The sequence below is a fragment of the Loxodonta africana genome, chromosome 25 (genome assembly GCF_030014295.1).
Source record: "Loxodonta africana isolate mLoxAfr1 chromosome 25, mLoxAfr1.hap2, whole genome shotgun sequence".
Classification (NCBI taxonomy): domain Eukaryota; kingdom Metazoa; phylum Chordata; class Mammalia; order Proboscidea; family Elephantidae; genus Loxodonta; species Loxodonta africana.
This window is the reverse complement of record NC_087366.1, coordinates 32440570-32462877: the sequence shown is the minus strand read 5'-3', so window position 1 is coordinate 32462877 and position 22308 is coordinate 32440570. Positions and strand designations below refer to the sequence as shown.

At 40.2% G+C, this 22308-nt stretch overlaps 1 protein-coding gene across 2 annotated transcripts in view; it reads right to left on the bottom strand.

The window, feature by feature from the left end:
- Positions 1-2156: 2156 nt before the first annotated feature.
- Positions 2157-22308, bottom strand: part of GNPAT (glyceronephosphate O-acyltransferase) — a 42077-nt gene continuing 21925 nt past the window's right edge. For both annotated transcript variants that reach the window (XM_064276655.1, XM_064276656.1), the window contains 13 exons: positions 21299-21428; positions 18259-18386; positions 17880-17955; positions 17478-17629; positions 17226-17356; positions 15532-15755; positions 12288-12530; positions 10737-10816; positions 6649-6789; positions 5320-5419; positions 5145-5238; positions 4353-4414; positions 2157-2875 (listed from right to left, as the gene is read on the bottom strand). In XM_064276655.1, the coding sequence (XP_064132725.1) occupies positions 2832-2875; positions 4353-4414; positions 5145-5238; positions 5320-5419; positions 6649-6789; positions 10737-10816; positions 12288-12530; positions 15532-15755; positions 17226-17356; positions 17478-17629; positions 17880-17955; positions 18259-18386; positions 21299-21428 (1605 nt within the window). In that variant the 3' untranslated portion in view covers positions 2157-2831. The remainder of the gene's footprint in view (positions 2876-4352; positions 4415-5144; positions 5239-5319; positions 5420-6648; positions 6790-10736; positions 10817-12287; positions 12531-15531; positions 15756-17225; positions 17357-17477; positions 17630-17879; positions 17956-18258; positions 18387-21298; positions 21429-22308) is intronic.

The following is a 22308-nucleotide window of genomic DNA, read 5'->3' as shown; positions in this document are numbered from 1 at the left end:
AGTTTATTTTTGTGTTAACTATTTGCAGAATTGTTTCTTTTTTGTTATCAGTATTTAATGAATCAGCTTCCAGAGAAAGCAGGGGTTCTGAACCCAAAGATTTGAGTGGAAACAGCGAAGACTTTACTGGGTCCCAAATCCATTTTTTTTTTTCCTCCCTGAGAAAATTATAATCTTTCCACTCAGCTCCCTGCCTATTTTATGGTCGATGGCTTTTAACACATTTCTCATTTCTAGATTCCCAGGAGCTGTTCTTTATTTGGTTTTGTTCTAGACAATGCAAAAGCTATTAGTTCAAGCTTCCTGAACCTCCTGTGCAAGCGAGGCTTGGTCTCAGGCAGACGGCTGTTCAACAGCTGCTTTGTGGAACAATAGGAACGGGCAGATGGGGCCCCAGTGGCCTTCCAGGCTAATTCCAACCATTCTGGTGCAGTCTGTGAGGTACATTCTGATGAAACCCTTCCCTCCACAGGGAAGATGGGTTTTAAAGAAGACTACCTATTAAAAATCATAATTTAAGTAAAAAAAAAAAAAAAAACCCACAAAATTTGGAAGGGCCATTCTTTCACAAAGGGGTAACATGAATGCTTTAAATTACTGAACTTGTGGGGTTTTTTTTTTCCAAGTAGGCATTGTGAGAAGTCTGGCTAAACATTGCAGGCTGAGTGCTTGTAAACTGAAAGCCAAGAGGCGAATGGTAGCTGACTTAGTAGATCAATAGGGGATGAAGCTGAACAATTCACGCATTAGAACCTTAGAAAGGATCCAGACTTGGAGGCACCAGGAAGGCAGAAGTCTATGTAAGTAGTAGACCCCTAGGGAACCTGTCCACCTCACCTAACCAGGCAGCCACTGCTCCACCCCCAGGAGACTGGAGGCCTACTTTCTGGAGAGGTTAAATTAGAGCCACTTTGGTCTCAGAATCACTAAGCACACCTGGGTGCAGGGCACTGTGAAAGTCTCTATACTGGCTGAAACCTCAGCCCCCAAAATGCTGGCAGCGAATTATTTATCTCAGGCAGGAGACTGGAAGAACCCTCTCTGGAGAAACTCATTGGCCAAAGAGAAAACGACCAAAACATACTGAAGTTGGGGATCTCCCAGCAAAACTGCCAGGTTCAAGTGCCCACCTGTGCAGCCCACTAGGTGGGAAGCCCACCCATGCAGAGGGCTGCCAGAGAGCTTTTGAGTGTCCCACTTCTAAATATGAGTGGATGGACATCTGAGAAATCTCAAACAGGAAAGACAAAGCCAAAAAACTTGGAAAAAATAGAGCAACTGCGAGACAGGAAAATTCCCACAAAGCCATGTCTTATCAGAGAGAGAGGATATTGCACCCATGAAATGACAACAGGATGCCAGAAAATCAGAGGCCAAGGCAGGAGGTCCCAGCCTCCCACCTCCCCTTGGCCCCCACCCTGCCTCCCCGGAGGGCAGCAATTGTGCCCCAACTTTGCCAGCATGCTCGAAAGATCTCAGCCAGGAACACCGTTCAACCAACTCCTCAACCCTTGGTCAATCTCAAGACACGTGAGTTTTTCCTGGCTTCCCAAACAGAGTACCAGCCTCAAGTGGAGCCACACAGAGGCTCCCTCTGTCGCCAAGGCATGGGCGAGACAATGGCTCTCTGATCTGAACGTGCAGCAGAAGCCGCGTGGCCTCTGGGGAATGAATGGACCTTCTGGGGCATTTGATACAGGGAGTCCGAGAGCCACATGCTGGGAAACCAAGATCTCCCACAGTACCTAGATTCCAATTCAAATTTTTAACATGTGCATTTACGTCCTTGTGCATCTTGATTCTGCCTTCCTCTTCAATCTTGATGATAGTCAATATTATAACCATCCATAATTCTTGTTTCAGTCACGCTGGTCTTCATTCAGGTGCTCCAGAACCATGACATTCTCTACCACTGGACATTCTGATCACTATTCTCTCTTTGCACCAACCCCACCCCAATGTCCCCTTCTTTGTCACCAATTGAGTGACTGGTTCCTGCTCTTCTTAATTCCCAGCTTAAATGTCACTTCCAGAGGTAGCCAGCTGTCAATGCTTTCTGTGTTCACCTGTTTTGCTTCAACCTTCACCTAACATCTCTTTGTTGCACATACTTTCTCTAATTCAGTTTGATTAATTCAGGCCCTTGACTAGCAACATAATAATAATAAGCTAGCTAATTTATTATATATACTAAAAAAACCAAACCTTTTGCCATTGAGTTGATTCCAAATAATAGTGACCCTACAGGACAGAGCAGAGCTGCCCCATAGGGTTTCCAAAGAGTGGCTGGTAGATTCAAACTGCCGGCCTTTTGTTTAGCAGCCGTAGCTCGCTGTAGCTTTTAATCACTTTGCCACCAGGGCTCCAATACCTCTTGTCAAACTTGTGCTTGTTTGAGGCAACTTAAATTATAGAAAGCCAGCAGAAATGTAAAGATATGCTATTTTCAGTGGTTTTCTTTTAATACCACAGCCTTAAGTGTTGATGTTGTACTTTCATTTGCAAATCTACATAAAAGTTTAATACATGTAATAAGTTGAAAAGTATTAGTGATATAGGAGTTGGGCTTTGATTTTCCAAACATGTTTCCAAAAGATTGTTTTATTTTAAAACACACAGGAGTTGGATACAAATGCCCATTTAACCGTTGTGCTGGGGAAGATTACACCGATTGCTTAACTTGATCATCTCTTCCTCTCTACTGAGTCCACTCTTCTCAAAGTCTTATGAAGAAGGAGAAGGTGTGGATTTTCCTTCACTTCTCTGTTTGTGATAACAGAGTCCTTTGATGATGGTAATTATGGGACCAAATTTTCCATAACTGGATATTATTAAAGTTTTGCAGTTACCAGTCTTCCTACTGGTATCTTACAACCTAAGATAAAAAAAAAAGTCAACTTAGAAATTATATTTATTTTATCATTCCTTATACAATTGTTTCTTAAGCCACTGGTGCCTGTCTTTTCTCCAGTGCTCTACAGGTTGACAAAATACCAATGTAGATATTATTCCCACTTCGCAGAAGAAGAAAACAGTTTCAAACAGGTGAATGGACTTGCCCAACACCAAACAGCCAGTAAAAGAGTCAGGATCTGAAGCCAGACATGTGTTCTCAACTTCAAGTCTAGTGTATTTATAGCTATATTACATTTGTTTCCTGTGATTAAGAAATCAATGCTCACAGAATGAGGGATTTTTTTTTTTTTTTTTTTTTTCTGCTTTGGTTATGCACCTCTTACCAAATCAGAAACTGGAAGTTTCAAGGTTACATGTTTTGAGATTTAGACATAATATAAACAGAAGACTGGGATTTCGACCTACATATTTTCTTCAACAAAGTACAGTACTCTCACTTTTCCTACCTATGTCAACTACTCTTTTCTTCAACAATTCCCCTTTGACCATATGCCCATCCTTGTTTGCCCTGATCCCAATATACATCAGTTTAAAGCTCTTCCCTGCCTAATACACAGGGGTGACAAATGTACTGAATTAAGGTTAGGTACAAAAATACTACTTATGATAATACATACTCAACGATACTGGGCTTACTCAATGTAATAAGTAGATTATTAATAATGTTAACTTCAACCCCATCTAAAAATTACTCCATCATTCCCACAAACCCAAACCAAACCCGTTGCCATCGAGTCGATCTCAACTCATTGTAACCCTATAGGACAGAGTAGAACTACCCCCACAGGGTTTCCAAGGAGCAGCTGGTGGATTCAAATTGCCAACCTTTTGGTTAGCAGCCAAATGCTTAACCACTGTGACACCAGGGCCCCACCATTCCCATGAAACCATTTACATCTCTCTGTCAGTATCATCACTCTTGACCCTCACTGTGTACCATAAGGAAATGACCCTGCCTTTTTGGCTTGGGCTATTTCTTCTATCACCTGGTAGGACCTGAAGAAGAGTAAGGGTTAGATTCTTCTCCCTGATTTTGAGTTCAGAATGTCTGTGTGATGAGGACACTGACCCCAATCCCTCATCTGGGGAAGAAGGGATCCACAGGCGCAGCAGAGGAGAATGAGTCAGAGGACGACGACTGAGGCATACTCTAGATGCTGCACCAAGACTACACGTGAAGGGTCTGGGTCTCTGGCCCAGATTAGTTACGTAACAGAACCTTCAGGCTTGGTAAGACTGGCTACTTTATGCTCTTTGTGCTTTTAGTTTCCTTGAGAAAGTTCTCGACTATATACTTTTCCGTATATATTAAAAGTCTCTACTGGCATTCATCTTCATAAAGTATTTGGAGCTGTAATGTACTCTCTCGTTCCAGGTTATTAATATATACTAATAAATACAATGTGAAAACTCATATTTTATTAAACTGCACTTACCAAGCATTTCTTCCAATTTAGTCGTGGCAGGTTCATTCACATTAAGTATACAGTCATTATTTCTAAGAGGAAAAAAATAACAAGCTTTGTTATTGCATAAACAGGAGGAAAAGACAACTTTTATTTATTTTTGTTCCTAGTTATATATGTCGCTATGAGTCGGAACTGACTCGATGGCACTGGGTTTTTTGTTGTTTTAGTTATATATATAGTAAGACTAACTTTAAATAGTCTTCCTCAAGGCCAGTCTTAAGTAGTTGAAAGGCCCCTTGCTCCCACCCTACTTCCTGATTTAGTCCTTCATTCTTTGGTCAAATAAGAGACACTACTTGGAGAGTCTACCCAGTAAGCTGTATCAGTCTTAAGTTCATTCGCTCAAAAAAGTAAATTATCACATACTTTGAGAGCAGGTTCTCCTACTACAGGGGTGTGTATATGTAGGTATTATACATGTGTGGGTGTATGAATGTGTGTATATGTATGTGTACACACACGTTATGCTCTCAAAAAAACTTTCTTATAATTGATCTACAGAATTTCAATATTAGATCAAAACCAAAATACTGGCCTAAAGTTTGTATTTCCTTTGCTTCAATTTCATTTTATTTATTACCATATAAAATTTGCAATGTAACTTATATTGACTTAATTAATTAGGGGACAGATAAATAAAGTACAATATAATGTCTACTACATCAACACATTTCTATGGCTTTCTCTGGATTTTATGCTTAATTGTTATTAGCTGCTATGTTCCCTTCCACAGCTATGGGAATCTTGTACAGTACTTACACCTTCTTCTTTTCTACCACACCTAGTCTCACAAAAGCTGCTAAGGCATTTTTCTGCACATCAGAAGATAATACATCATAGCACTCAGAGGTACCTAAAGACAGGGGGAGGAAGAGTTAATGTCCTACTTTTTGTTCTCAGCTAAACGAAGTCACCTTTCTGTTAGCTGACTAACCTTGATCGAGAAGCTCACTTGTAAATTTTCTAACTCCAGCCAAGTACTGCTTCTCAGTGAAGTAGTCTTCGTCTTCTTTCAAGAGGTATTTGCAAATTATCTGGTTTTAAGAGGGAGGTTAAGAGGAACAAAAAGGGAAAATGGGTAGCCAAATATAATGAACAGTAAATAAATTTATACTGTCCCTCTTAAGAGAATGAGACATCACATTAGAACAGAATAAAGACTCTCTGAGGTTTGAGCAGAGAAAAGCTGAAGAATTTTTAGGAATACTCTCTTGAGCTTATATTACCTTTAGTTAGGAAAAAAATTTTGACATAGCATTGACATTTATTAAAATATAATTTTTCACTTTAGTGGGTTGCAAGTTAAAGAAGTTATTATCAGCTTAACATATCTTATGCTGCTTGGAAAGAGAGGGGTCAGATTTTTTCGAACTTCGCTTTTTTCTTTAAAAAGCTAACACAGTGTTAGGCCCTAAAATACTTGATGATCTAGATTATAAAAAAGGTGTTAAAAGTTAAGAAGGAACATTTGTCCAGTACCTACTAAATGTTAGACTTTGTGCATGGATCTGACATTGGTCATTGCACATGACCGCAAGTGCTACTTCACAAGGCAACCAATCCCTGTTGCCTCTAACCTGTGCACGTATAACAGAGCTGAGAGCCACGGAATCCCGTCTCTCTCTCTCCCTCTCTGGAGTGTGCGCTGGGCCACTCCTACAGCTCGCCTTCAATCTCCCTCTTTCCCTCTGAATCCTGGCACAATTCCTGCTGGGCATATATACCATCTGCTCTCTCCAATCACTTCTACGAGTGCTGTAACCTTTCAGATGCTTGCATTTTATCTTTTTCTTCTCATTAGTACTTAGTAATATAAATAAGTGACTTAAAGTATCACCTAAGTCTTGCATTTGAGTGTCTACTCTGTATCAAACACTTTGCTACAAGCTATAAACAAAAGATGTAAGCTAGTAGGACAAACAACACACGCAAGGGCAAGGTGACTATATGAACACCAGGCTCGGGGTGTCATTTAGCTGTCATACTCATGGGCCTGGAATGGAACAAGCCTCCTCCTATATGGGGGGAGCAAGGTCTCACCTGAAAGATGAAATCGCTCACTGTATTAATCAATGAATATACAGTTCTATGTAAACAGTGAATATATAGTTCTATATATACAATGGGTATACAGTTCTATAGTTCTACCATTCACTTGAGGAAGATACTGGCCTTTTATAGCAGAAATAAGTACAGGGTGGGAAGGTCCTTTTTATATTTGATACGGGGGGGATGAAGGAGAACTTGCTAAATATTTACATACCTGATAACATGCCACGAAAGGTTTGAAGAGTCCTATCAAAAATTCTAGCACAGTATTTCCTTTTTCTGTAACCAGGATGTCCTTTGTAGTCACTTGTATGGTCTCACTCTTACAAAGTAGATAACAGCCTTCTTCAAAGTCCTGGAAGGAGGGGAAGGAAAGTCTTAACATATCCACTAACTTAGGTGAATGGGTACAGTGACAATCTCAATACATGCAGCCACTTGCCCTTAGAGCCACCCAACACCAGCTATTATACAGCCCTTCCAAGAACTCTCTAGGTTGTTAGAGAAGAGCCAGAAAAGCAGTTGTTCTAGTACTTAAAATGGTGAACCTGAAACACAGCACACGTAAAAATTTTATGAGCCTTAAGAATCACATACTGTGTGATGCATTTTCTTTCACTTTGCACTGTCATATCCCTTACATTTAAATGGGAAATGCATACACCAATTTCTAAAAATAACTCATAAAAAGTCATAATTTACATTTTCCAAGACTTTCAATTATTTTATCAACTCTTCTAAGGAGAGTACAAAGCAACTCTGCTATAAGCATTAGGGCTGCAGAGTCAGATTTTAGAGATGAACTCCTGACAAAAGAGTTTTCAAACCAGGAGAGTTTAAAATACAGCTTTGGCCAAAAATGCGGTTTTGAGAAATGCTAGGCAGAAATTATATGTAAATACTTAATTCAAAAATATTACCGTGACTTGTTGAGTTGACATTGTTACTGACTGAGGGACGAGATGGGAAGGATCTTTCAGAAAGGAAGAATGAGCAAGGGTTCATATTCTCGGTTATATAGTTAGTTATAAAACAGTGAAAAGTTAACTTTTGTTCCTCCATTCAAGAAGCCTTTTAGCATAGATTTAAACAAGAATATTAAATACTAGTAAACTTTTTTTTAACTTTTCCTTCTTTAGATCACTTAGCAACCCAAATACACACATGCACACACACAAAGGTTTATACACATATACACATGTACACTCCTCTCAATAAAGCAAGGGCATGGCCTCGGAACAATGGTGACCTCTTCTCTAACTCAGAACGATGACCTTTCAAAAGCTTGTTGTCTTTTCTGTATGCAGTTCTTTTCTACTATCCCACTCTGCTTCCTCATGTTAAGGGACCTGAGATTTCCAGGTAATTGTATATCTGGTTTATAATTACACTCTGACATCCTGACAAGAAGTACATGGAACTGCTGGAGTTAAATCAACAGTGTGATTAGCTATCTGTGGCCTAGATGAAGAACTTGTCTGAACATGCACGAATGAAGAGCTGTGGAACAATCCCAAATCCAATCAAGGCAATAGGTTTAATCTTAAGGAGAATAATTTGAATGCAATTGACATCCAGTAAGCAAAAGCCTAAATGAATTATATCTTGTTCGGAAATGGCTATGTGAGCCTAGAGCACCAGAAGGGGGCGATGACCTTCTAAGTAACACACTCAGACTGTGGCTTGGCAGTGGGCATATTCACACTGTGGCTCGTCCAACAGATACCCTTGGCCTCCTGATGTTTTCTTATATGTTCATCCAAGTTTAGGTTCCACAAAAAGCTTGCCTAAAGAAGAGGATTAAGTTACCTGTCAACATGATCTCTTTTGTGTATTAGACAAGTCATTTCTTTTTAAACTAATAAACTGGCACTCGGGGAGCTTGATTTACAAACAGCAGGCCCTTGAGATGAACACAGTGTGCTGAGGAAACCCACACTCTGAGCCTGCAGAACTCAGTGAGGATCACACTGTGGCCAGGCAGGAGAGTATGACCCAAAGTAGACTTTTGAGATGCAATGATAACCCTCTGTATCACTAATGCCACCGAGCAATTTAAACTCCAAGAGGAATTTACTAATTTTTAAAAGCCGTTTGACACCTATAGCTCACTTGAGTCTCATGACCTTGATTTAGACAAGGCAATTATGATGAAGAAACAGAGGCTCAGAAGAGTAAAATGATTAACAAATGTCACATGGCCAGTATGTGGCAAAACTGGAATTCGAGGCTAGGTTTTGTCTTACAGCTTACTACCCTTTTCATTAAACCTTTTAGCTCATCAGTGATACAAGACCACACATGAGATAAGAGGATGAGCAGTTACCCAGTCCCTGGACTCTAGGGAAAAAGTTCATTACAAAATGTCAAGTTAGTTTTGCAAATCAGCCAACAAGGTAAGTAAATACCATCTAAGTAAGGTGGGAAATCTCCAAGAGCAGCATTTCCAAGCTGTGCTGTTAGTAACATACCAGGAATTACAGGTAAGAGCCAGACACAACAAACTCCCAAGTCCTGGTTGATTCAACAGGTTTGTCAAGTAATTCACTAGGGGAGAGCCTGGTGTAAGAGTCAGGACACCTGGGGTCGAATTCTGCCTACGATCTTATATAAGACATAATCCTGCCACCCAGTTTTTCTTTTGTTTTGGGACTGCCAAATTCTGCTTGAGAACACTATTTCCATGGTAAGGTCAGGGTTTCTCGCTTTCTCTCTACACTCAGTGTTTCTTGTCTCATCTTTTTCCTCCCTTCTTGTTCCATCCTTCTCCAGCTCCACGCCCTCTCTCCCTTCACCATCACGGCAGGCTGCCTTCTTTTCTATTCCACTGAGAAGGGCCTGAAGAAGTGAAGTTCTCCAACTTCCTTCTTTTCCTCAAAGCCTCATCATTTTATCTGTGCTTCCAGTTTCCTTCCAGAATCTGCTACATCACATGAATATTCATTCCCTTTCTCTTTTGTCTTTAGTCTCTTCCTTTCACTCATTCCTACAGACTACCACTCAAGACTTCCTTTCCTCTAACAAGACACCTCTCAATAATTTCCTCTTGAGAAGCTGCCTCCCATCACTTTTCCTCCCCTGACTTTTTAAAGCTGTACAGTATACACTCATTTTTTAATATTCCAGTGGTCTTACTGCCATTTGACTGCCATGTCTTTCTCCCGCAGAGCAGCTGGTGGGTTCAAACCACTGATGTTTTGTTTAGCAGCCAAGCACTTAACCATGGTGCCACTGGGGCTCCCATTTGACTTCTACTATCCCCAATGCCCTGAAGCAACGTTCTTTTAAAAAGGTCAATAACCTCATTAGCAAATACAGTATTTTCTCATTCTTATCCTCCTTAGCCTTCCTGTAACATCTGATGCTGTTCAGCACCTTCCTCGTTGCAACTCTCTTCCCTTAGCTTCAGCCACATGACTTTCTCTGCTGCTTGCTCACCTCTCTGTAGTTCTTCTGGTGGTGGCTTTTCTGCCGTCAATCCTCTCCTCCGCTCTCAGTACACACTCCTTCCCCGGTCAAGCAAATCAGTTCTCACGGAGTCATCTTCAATTCCTTCCTCTTCCTCACACTTTCCCTATCTTCTATTATTGTCAAATCCTGGGAATTCTACCTTTACAAAGTCTCTCAAATTCTCTCCTCTTGGGCCCCCAGGCTCAACCCTCATCATTTCATACCTGGACGATTATATAAGCCTCTGAATTGGCTTTCCTGCATTTAGGCACTCACCCTGGCCCCCCGTCTACTGCTCTCTTAAAAAATACAGACCTGACAATGTCACCTTTATGCCACCCAAAAACCTCTGGCATGCTCCACCCCCATTCCCTATGGAATAAGACCTGTTCTCCCGACCAGAGCACACAAGCTCATCCCACCCCCACAGACCAGCAGCCTCGTTCCAGAAGCCTGACTAGTCATCAGTGGACACGCTCCCGGGCAAGACCACCACACTCTGCTTTCGCAGGAAAGGCACCTGCCTGGCTGGTTCACTGACAAGTTGTTAACAGAAAAAACTGTGTGCTGATTTTAATTTTTTTCCTGAAATAGAGTTGGTTTATTTACTGCCTTATCGTTCAAAGGCTGACCTTCCTCTCACCACATAATCCCTACATTACTAACCTAAATTTGACCAAGAATCAAGCCAGGTATCTGCTGAAGTGTGAGTGCCCGTTTCTCTTCAGGTCGGCCCCACTTACCCTTGAAGAAAGGGAAGAGGCACTGCCTGAGACTGGCCTGTCAGTCTGTGCCCAACCCTTCTGGAACTCACGCTGCAAGCACACGCACCCTGTGGCTGGGGGACTTTACCTTCAGTACATTTCCCGGAAGGAAGGTGAACTCATCTGAAAAAACATCACGCAGGAAGCAAAAGCAACTGTAGACATCCTCTGGAAATAAATTCATTACATAAAATTACAACACTGCTTTCTAAACATTCAGGGGCCACCCAAAGTCCATGATACCCCCAAATCCAGTATTTCAAAGGTGTATTTTTATTCATATCATAGGGACAAGAATTAAGCCCCTAAAGGAAACTATAATCAATCCAAATTTTACCTACACAGCAAACTATAGCCTAGCATAGTTTTAATGGCTGAGTCTGAATGACACCCAGTCCTCGAATCATCTAATCAGCCAGTCTGGTAATGAGCAAGGCACCAGATTCCTTAGAAAGCAGGTACCTCACTTCCCTCTATCCCAATGGCTCCCTAGTAGACAAAGAAAGGAAATGGCTTCTTAACTTCCCTTTATATTCCTATTTCCTGATATTTTTACTCTATCTTCAGCAGTAGAACATGCCAGTATACAATGATACACAATACGGTCCTACTGTCCAGAGATCTTGGTTGGCCTTGCCCATCTGACTAGAGGCAGCACTACAGGACTCTTCATCTCTCTGACATACACCATGAGCTTTCTCACCAGAAAAGTGTGCATGCATACGGATGCAAAACGCTGCCTCCAACTCCAGGCAGTTCACAAGAACCTAAAAGTCCATTCATGGGCCTCTTAGGTACTCATGAATTCTAGTTTAAGAAACCTTAGAGAGAACGAAATTTGAGATCTGAGTTTTCTAAGCCCTGAACCAAATCACCCTAACATCTCTGGGTATCAGTGTCATCATCTAAAGAATGAGAACAATGGACCACAGAACTTCTAGGGTTCCTTCCAAGGCTAAAGTCTATGGTTGAGACTAGCGCCTCTCAGCTCTGGCTTAGTCTTAGAACCACCAGAGAAGCTCTTGGAAAAAAACAAAACACCAATGTCTGGCTCATACTTCAGGCCAATTAAATCAGACTCTTTGGGAGGTAGGGCTCACTCCTTCAGGAATTCTAATGTGTAGCCTGGGTGGAGAACGCTGACCTTGACTATAGGCTCCTTATGATCAAGAACTGTGCTTTACTCATGTACATACTACTCACTGCAACCAGGGGGCCACTGTGCATACAGTAAACATGCATACACTTTCTGTTTACCCACCCTGCCTGCCTTCGTCAGGTGAGGGCACTGTTACTGTAAAAAGAGCATCAGACCAGGAAACGAGAGCTGTGTTCCAATCCCAGATCCTTCCTTAAGAAATTACACAGCTTGATAAGCCTAATTTTTCTTACATATAAAAAGGAGAGGCTTAGATTAGATGATTTCTTAGGTCCCTTCTAATTTCAAAATTGTAAGGAGATGGTCATGGATTTAGGGAAAAAATGTTAGGTCTTCTAGGTACTAAGGGCCCCATTTCACAATGTTGTGCATGTTGTGTGTATGCAGCTAAGCATTAAAAAGGCTTCATGTGTTGCTGCCTACATTAAGCTGAACAGCCAATTCTCTCCCAAAATTCAAGATCACATTCCTCAAGGTTACCTTTCCTGAACCCAGGTGTCATCTGCAGGGCTAGAGCTACTAAGGATGGACAGACAAAAATGTTGAGCAACTGGTTCCGATAAGCTGAGCACGTGAGGAGAGTGATGTGCCGGAAAATAAGTCCATCGACCACTTCTGATTCTCCCGAGTCCACTTTCAGAACCACCCGATCTTTGACAAGGCTGGCAATGTTGGAATGCAGAAGAATGTTGGACTGGACAACTTCTTCAGCAGGCTCATTGTCTATACATAAAGACAATTCATTCAGGCAAATGGCAAAGACATGAGATGAATCACTGCTGGGACTCTTAGGCCTTGTCTGGATTCACCCTAGTAGCTTGACAGATGTTTATTTTCTAGTGCCAGGTACTGGTACTAGGCTATACCAACTAAGCTAATGATACCATATGTGAAGGATATTTTAAAGTACTATTTTATAAATCAAATCTCTCTCGAAAGACATGTAACATAATCTCTTATCCACTCCCAAATTTATCAGCCATTCTGAAATGCACACCAATTCCCACTTTAAAAATCAACACTTTGTCTACCTCAGGAACTAAGAGCATCCAAAGTTTTATAATAGTAAGTTAAAACCAAAAAAACCCAAACCCGTTGCTGTCGAGTTGATTCCGACTCATAGCAACCGTACAAGACAGGGTAGAACTGTCCCTTATGGTTTCCAAAGAGAGCCTGGTGGATTCAAACTGCCAGCCTTTTGGTTAGCAGCCATAGTTCTCAACCACTATGCCACCGGGGTTTCCAAATAGCAAGTTAAAGGACTAGAAAAACCACACGTATGTGAATTTAACATAGACAAGAAGGTCCATGATTAGTGTATGAATGTATTTAAACTATATTTCACACACACACACAGCCTACTCAGACCAATACTACTTTGTAGGTGGCTCAAAGGGTAACCCAAAGAGGCACCGTCCTAGCATTAGGCCTCAGTGGGCGCAGAGGGATGCTGAGGAGGTCTGTTCTTCCACACTAAAGAGAACACAAGCAGCACAGCAGACCGCTAATGGTGTCTAGTAACTTGTTACCTGACACTACACTGACCTGGAGACAGGGAGTTAGAATTAAAAAAAAAAGCTTAATGAAGAGTTGGTAATAGTTTACAATTTACAAACATTCTCTGCAAGGGAAATAATTCTATCGTTAACCCAAGCCAAAGAGAGGGCTGACAGACGTATGTAAGTAGGCCAACTATTCACGCAGGGCAACAAGTTCCGTGAGTGCTTTACGGAAGGGACAAATGAGAGGTACGGTTTTCCCTCTGGACTTGATCACATTTGTTTTTGAACTTAGCTTGCTCAAGTTAATGATATATGAAATTATCATAAAAAGCTGTATACATGAGAATGCTTAGGAATGTGGGATAATCTGAGTAAAAAAAGAAACAATGTTACAAATTAGGAATTTTACTTAATCACCTTAAATATTACTGTAACTTAAACACCAACCAACTTTCACTTTTTGGTATCTGGAGTTACTGCAACAGCTGAACAGATACTCTTAGCTTTGGACTGGCCACATACTTATCCCATCTTGAAAAAGCAAACACTTCAGAAAAAGGGTGCTATGTTTTCCTATGTTCCTGGGCCAATCAGTTTTGAGTTTAGCATGTCACCTATTCTCTCATGACATTCAACATTTTCTACCTTGTATTATAGTTAATGGAGCCCTGATGGCAAAGCGGTTAACAGCTCAAGCTGCTAACCAAAAGGTCGGCAGTTTGAATCCACCAGCCGCTCCTTGGAAGCCCTATGGGGCAGTTCTACTCTGTTGTATAGGGTCACTATGAGTCACAATCAACTCAATGGCATACAACAACAACAACAACAACAATTATAGTTAACATACCCTTTACCGTCCACCTGACCCCCGAACACTGAGAACGGATGTCTGATTTGTCTTTATTTCCCTGTCGGTGACTGACATTCAACTGACTGCCAATTCTGTTAGCAGTTGCTCCTACTCATCTCTTAGCTCTGCCGCTGTCAAGGGTCAGTCTTTACTTCTCATCCAAGCAGAGCAGCCTTCTCACTTGTCTCCCTGCCTCCTTTCTCTCTCAACCCAGGTCATCTCTGAAAATGATACCAGTTTGTTCTCTAAATCTCTACCTGGCACACATCCCTGCTTAAACTCCTGCATTCCTTCCTATCACCTATAGATTTCAGGCCAGATCCTTGGGTATGTAGCCTATATGATCTAGCCACTATCCACATCCTTATCTTCTGTTACTCCCTAACTCATGACCGACATTCTAACATCACCAAACTGCTTGTAAGTCCATGCATACCCAGTGCTAGCTCGTATTTCCTAATCCCTATGCTAGCAACGCTTCTCTCTCTCTTGTCTTCCTGAAGAGCTCCTATTTTTCTATCAAGATTGGTTCAAAGCCCCTCTTACCTGGCTGTGGGCCCTTTCCTACACACTATTCTCAGTAACCCTCTGCAGTTTGTCTACAGCTCTTTGTCTTTATTTCACTGAGACCTCATTACCAGTTCACAGAAGACCCACCCACTCCTACCCTCTACAAACCAGGAAGGCTTAAGGACAGTGACTGCATCTTAGTCATCTTTGTATCCCTGGTAGTGCCTAGCATCACACAGGTACTCAACACAGACTTGATGAATGAACACTAGGTGCCTAAATAAATAATTATATGATTTTAAAAGGATTACATTTCCAACTGTGGTCTCTACAGTTTCAAATCAAAGTGAATGAAAACAATTTAAGCTAACTATCGCCATATATATATCCCAAACTCTCAGCATAGTATTCAAGGAGATTTTTACAAAGCAGTTATTATCAGAGAATTGTATAAAGTTCTATAAGAGCAGCCCTTTAATCCTTACAACCCAGTGATGCAAATAATTCCATAGTTGCAAATTAATAAATATATAAAGAGAGGTGGGTGTGGAGGGAAGAATATGCAGAACACAAAGCATTCATGTATTTATTCTCAACTCCACTAGGCGCAAGGAGATGATATCTGAACACTTAAGCTATTTGAGATCTAGTAAGAGCAAATGACATATAATCAATTATTCTCAAATAATCAACATGTTCTAAATGTCCTATAGTCACACAAAAAAAACAGATTAGGTTTTCTTTCTCCTGAGCAATGCTTTGCTCAAAGTCTAATATCAGTTTTTCATGTCTAGGTTACAACTTTTCCAAATAAAGAAAAAAAAAAAAGCAAGCATCCATCATGTATATCACACGTATGTACCAGGCCAGGTGAGAAATCCTCCAAACACCTGTGTTAAACCTTTCAGCCACAAGGTCTTTGCAACCAGAGCATCAAAGTTCATGGATGGCAGATTTTGGAGCAAAATGGTAACTGTTAGGGCCCATGGGCTTACAACCATGTTTTCAATTTGCAGAAGCTGTATTTTGTAGGCAACTTCAGTGACAAAGGCATGCATGTCCTCTGACTGTTTCTGGGGAATATATCTAAAAGAAATAGTACAAAACAACAAATTACAGTTCTGCTACCTAGAAAAATGTGAATGAAGAGGGGGAACAGGAGAAGACAGATCCTTTAAGGTTTCTCATACTTTCTGCCAACCAGATTCTCCCAGGTCCCACGCTTTACTACGGTGTAAACTGTCCATACTTCTCCAGCCTATGCTCTTGAGAGGTGATAAAAATTACTTAAGATGGCCCTACTATTCCTGGTTCCAGGCAAAAAAAATCTGTTGTTTTATAAACAGGTTCCATCACTTCTGTGAAAAATGATGCCTCCCCCAGTAGAATAACTACTTGGTCTTCTCAGAATCCACAGTACATTGAACATACCTCTGCAGAAAAACATACTTATCATACTTATCAATAACTGTTTATGCCTGCACTGGACAGGCTGCAGGGGTTGCCTGACTGTTACACAGCCCTCTTCTGAGAAGTTGCAGAGCACTTGCCAAGTGTTCCCACACTCCTCATCCACGAGCTTCTTCGTGCATGGATCCCCAAACCTTGAACTGTTTGATACTGGCAGCTTATAGAGGGCTGGCTGGAGCAGGGATATGCACTTGACCTAAAAGTAGCCAGATGATAAGCTGGCTTATTATGAAAGCGGTAGCCAGGTATGGTGCCTTGTACTTGATAATAACTGGGCAACTCAATTTGAGATCTACAGAGAAAAAGCCTATGGCCCTAAAACCGAATACTGCTTTTGAGATGACTAATGAAACTGCTGTTGAGGCGCCATAGCTGCTTTGGGATGGTGAGAGCTACAGACAACTCCTGAATGCTGCTGCAGTCCTGGGAGGCCTGGCTGGGTCAATGGTTTCTGTTTTCCTTTCTTCCCGTGTGTATTTCTCTAAATTAAGAAAACCCACGTGTGCATCTGTACCCTGCATCCTGAAGAGAACCTAATACATTTACTTGCCCATAAAACCTTCTTAAGAACAGGGACTCACTCCCACTCATTGTTATTCTTTATTCTTATTCAATCCTTTCTAGGATCAAAAATAATACTTAGTACATACTTTGCTGGTCTACCAATAGTACTCAACAATTCCTATACAAACACTGTTTGAGAATGAATCTTACCACTTTTAAGTTAGTAGGGAACCAGTTCCCTGAGAAGAATGACCTTTGTTTGACTCTGCATATTTGACACTGCATATATATACTGCAGCTAAACATTTCTTGGGCAAACATATAATAATTCTTCTTTAACTGAAGCTTTCCACTGGAGAAAATGTAAATGATAGAGCTTCCCCAATAATTTGCTGTGCGACCTCAGGTAAACCAAGTTTCAATCCTAGGAGTGGTCGACTCAAGAATCACAACTCACACTTCTAGATTTTAATCCTTATTCCTATATAAGTTCATAAAACCACAGTGCCTTATTGGCAAATGTTTCGCTATATATCCCTTTACAACAATAAAAACAAACAAACAAAACACAGACCCTTGTACCTTGGAACCAAGTTATATGGGCTCCGATCCATCCTCCCAGCTGCCAGAGAACGAAGTGATACAGGGTCTCCAAAGTACACATGGATGTTTCCAAAATTTTCAGAGAGAATCTTCCTGGCTTTCAGCAATCCCTAACAGTGGCACAACAGAGGAAAAGAACACAAAAAGGAATACATTTAGGAATTAGAGAACGTGTAAATTAGAATATTCTCGAAAGGCAAATCAGATCAAATCTGGCTGTTCTTTACATACAGTGGTAGATTCTTTAGGCTTAGGAACCCCTAGAAGTTCATATACATAAAGAGTTTCTTCCAATATCTTATCATAACTGATGCTAATTGGAACAAGGTATGTATCGAAAACTTCTCTTTTAAAAAATGGTTCCATCACAATATTCAGAAGACCTGTAAACACAGGGAAAAACGTTTTATTACACCCACCGAAGAGCACACAAGGGGCACAAAAACAGGAATACACTGAAGGTGTACATTATACACCAAGCCCATAAATATAAACACTTGAAGAAATAGTTGTAAAGTAACATCTTGTCAAAAAGTATCAAGTTCTATTCTGCAGTTACGATGAGGCCCTGTTTAAAGCTTTTGTTTTTGTTTTTCCTGAAAGCGACAGTCTTCTCATCTGTAAGTGACCTACCAAATTTAGGAGTCAATGTCTTGGCAGAGCGGCTTCTTGTCCCTTCGAGGAAAAATTCAACAGGAGCATAACCATTCTTTAAAGAGAAAACACAAACAAACAAAACAAAACACAAAGCCCATTGCCTACTCTCAAAGTGATGAACGCTTCTGTTGATTCCTCTTCCCGAGCTCCCTCCCCAGCCCTCTGAGCAAACACCGCTTACAGTGTGACTGAAACAAAAGAGCCGCCAGTTAACTCGCTTATGAGCATTCCTTGAAGGGGGAAAAAATAACTCAGCAGCTCCTCCCAGAAGTTAAATATTTAAATAAGATCTCGTAGCAAATGTCAGTGAAAATAAAACATAGCTTGAAAGTAGCTGGTAATTATTTGCATTTACCCGTAACATGGTTTTTACATATTCAGAGAACACGGCCCAGTAGAGTTTATTGCCGCCAAAGGTGCGCCGCATAAAAAAGGCACCTGACATCCGTAGCAGCTCACCAACCATTTTCATTCCCAGGAAGTCTAAAAATTAAAGGAGGGATAAGATTTCTTTACAGATCTTGACACGTTCCATAAAGATCTAAACTCAAACACTTGTAAAGCAAGATTTCATGTATGTGAGATACACCTAAGATATTACTGTATTTTTACACAATAATAGTACCCTCCTCCCACGAGGCATTTTCGTAAGCACCGCTATGCCCATTTTTTTTTTTACATGTTGCTTAAAAAAAAAAAATTAGCACAGTGTACTTGCAAATACCTCCTGGGGCGGGGGGGAGACATGGTTGTAGAAGGTATATATTACTTGTGTAAAAATACTGTAATAATTACGCTTTCTGAGATTAAGATCCATGAGGAATGATAATGGAAAAGTAGGGACTCTGTGGGCCAGGCAGTCGCTGAGAGGTTACCTCATGCCAACCCAAGCACCACCGCACAGACAGCCAGACCGGCTAGAGACAAGGGGCAACACCAGCAAATGTGACAACCTCGACGATGTCATGATGCTAATTTCATTAGACAGTGGCTGAACTTGATGACAGGCCAACATGTGTCCTTCATGCTCTGATCACCCAGGCCAAACCAGTTCTCTCTCACCTTTCTTTTACCAGGTAAATATACCAACCTCCTTTTAGTAGAACAGATTTAACAAAGTAGAAGTTCAGAATGAGAAGAATGGTTCTACCAACAGTTTTAAAACAAGCATTCTTCTCATTATCTCTTAATTTTCAAATAACTTCCTCACATGTCTACAAAGATGAAAATGCCTTTAAAGTGCTTAAGCCCACGGCGGTTTGCGCCTTACTGTTTACTGCATTTATCAACAAAGGTATATACATTACAACTTTCCCGGCTACTTTGAAAGTGAGCTGGTGAAGAATTTATTTGCCTCAGCAAGCCTACTTGTAGAAATCAATCCTTCAGTAAGAAAAGCACAAATATAAAAATGTATTGCAGAATTGCTGAGGCTGCATATATACCAAACACCTCATAGGATTCAGTTCCTTGGTTTGGATATTTAGGGTCATGGTTTCATGGGATATCCCAATTAATTGGCCTAATAACGTGTTTAGTGCTTCTGTTCTACCTCCTAGTTCATTGCGTAGTGCCAGGAGTCTTAAAAGTTTGCAAGTGGCCATCCAAGGCATAACAATTGGTCTCTACTTGCCTGGAGCAAAAGAGGAAGAAGGAGAGTCAGGAATAGGAGGAGGAAATGGAATGTGTGGCTAATTGCCTCCATGAACAACTACCTCCTTTGCCAAGATATCAGAAGAACTGGATGGTGCTTGGCTACTATTACTGAACATTTTGATCAAAGATTCTATAGGAGAATCTTTGATCAAAAGGGGGAAAAAGCAGAACAGAATTTCAAATTCTCATGGGCTCCAGACTTTCTGGAGCCAAGGAGGCTGGATGAGCCCCTGAAACTACTACCCTATGATAATCTTTAAACGTCACACCAAAAATATCCCTTGAACTAAGGGAACCCTCTGGGACTTATTGCCTACATATAAAATTACTTTACAGACAGAAATAGAGACTGTATTATAAAGCGGGAGGAATTCAAAGTTCGTTTCCACTAGAATACACATTGATATGTGAAGGTGCTTTTAATTAGATAATTAAAATAATAGTCTATGTTTAAAATAATTACATACTAAAAGATATCTCCAAATTGATGGAAACTTAGATATAAAATTTTAACATATGCAATATCAAAGTACAATAATACTTTATCTAAATTTTTACTAATCTCTCTTCTCACCTCCCACCCTTCTGCCTAGAAAAGAACAAAACAAAAACCTCATACACACATATAAATATCCCCTGAAGTCTTCTTAAAACCAAACAACAGTTCGGCTTAACTAGTAAAGAACGTCTGCCTGGAGCACCATGCTCTTTTAAGACCTATCTATATGGGATCAAACTGACAACAGCAACTCAAAAGACTAGGAAACTTAGGGGGCAATAAGTTGATATTAACGGGGGAGAATAACTCAGGAAAGGAGGGTAAGAATAGTTGTACAACTTGAAGAATGTAATCAATGTCACTGAATTGTACACGTAGCAACTTGAACTGGTGTATGTTTTTGGTGTGTATATTTTCAACAACAAAATATAAAATTATATATATATATTTTTAGATTTTGCACTCAGATTTATTTACAAGTACATGGCTTTGTCTTTGAGTTTTGAAAAAATGATATTACACCAAATGTAATTTTCTGAGACTTTTTTTTTTTTTTTAATTATTGTACTTTAGATGAAGGTTTGTAGAACAAATTAGCTTCTCATCAAACAGTTAGTACACATATTTTGTGACACTGGTTACCAACCCCACGACATGTCAACACTCTCCTTTCCCAACCGTGGGTTCCCTATTACCAGCTTTCCTGTCCCCTCCTGCCTTCTAGTCCTTGCCCCAGGGCTGGTGTGCCCCTTTAGTCACGTTTTGTTTTATGGGCCTGTCTCATCTCTGGCTGAAGGGTGAACCTCAGAAGTGGCTTCATTACTGAGATAAATTATTAAAAAAATATATTGCAGCATTGTTTTAGTAGCAAAACTACTAAATTCTGCTCCACACACACTGCTGAATATTATACAGCCATTAAAAATAATGTTAGAACTATTTATTGACCTAGAAATCTAGCCATTGATATTATATTAAATTAAAAAAAAAAAGGCAAGTAATATATATAGGTAATACAGTCTCATTTTTGCGCACCAAAACCAAAAACCCTGTGTGCATACATGCTTGTAGACGTATATTTAAGCATAGTAAAACACACTATGAAAGGACATAATCCAAACTGTTAGGCACTAAGAGGGAACAGTAGTTCTTCCAATACCCCGGCATTGTTAAAATCATTACAGTGAACATTTTGATTTTTATAATAAACAAAAAGTAGGAAAAAAAAAAAAACACTTACCCATTCCTGCTGCTATGACTGGCACAGGTAAATCATAGTTGTATAAAAGAAAAGACAACATCAGAAAGTCAATGTAACTGCGATGACTAGGCAGCAGAACAACTGGATGCTCCTGGATGGCTCGTTGTAGCTTTAAAATAAATTTTAAGTTTTGAATAATTTTAGTCATCATATTATTAAAATCAGATCTCAAGCCAGAGAATGGAAGAGGGTACATATATAATATCTACATACATTTATGTATATATAATTACTACATACACACTTGTATGCATGCATATCTGTATATGTATCTATGTGTATAATATAAAAAAAATCATGTATATATTCTGCCTCCCCACCATACACATAAAGCAATTTAGTCTAAGGTAAAAATATTATTTCAGAGTTCTAGTTAAACAATGTCACATAATGCAAGAATATTAAAAATGTAAATTTTGGGGAGCAGTGGTAGTTCAGTGGTAGAATTCTTCCCTTCCATACGAGAAACCCTGGGTTCAATTCCCTGAGCTGACAACAACAACAATTCACTGGGGCAGTAAGTAATGCTACAGGCCTTCACACTCCTCCTCTAAGGAGTCTTCTCTGACCACCCTACCTGAAAAATGCAAGCTTTTATGGATCAGAATAATAATAATGATGATCACTAACATATATCAGTTGGGCACCATATTAAAACATCTTACACAGTAAGGATTTCATATATAGTTTTTTTTCTTTTAAATTGTGCTGTAGGTGCAAGTTCACAGCTTTACATGCATTGTTTAATATCACATATTTATAACTAAGGTCTGAGCCTCAGCTACCTTGTTTGCAAAATAGTCATGCGTCTAATACAATCTAAATATAAGCAACCTAGCCAAGGTAATATGTAATCAGTCAAGACATGGCCAGCCTAAACACTGCACCATATGTTGTTTGACAGAGATCCAGAGAGTAACTCAGCAGTCTAGAAAATAGTCAGAGGAGGAAAAAGAAGAAATATCTTGGAAGGAAAGTAAATGACTGAA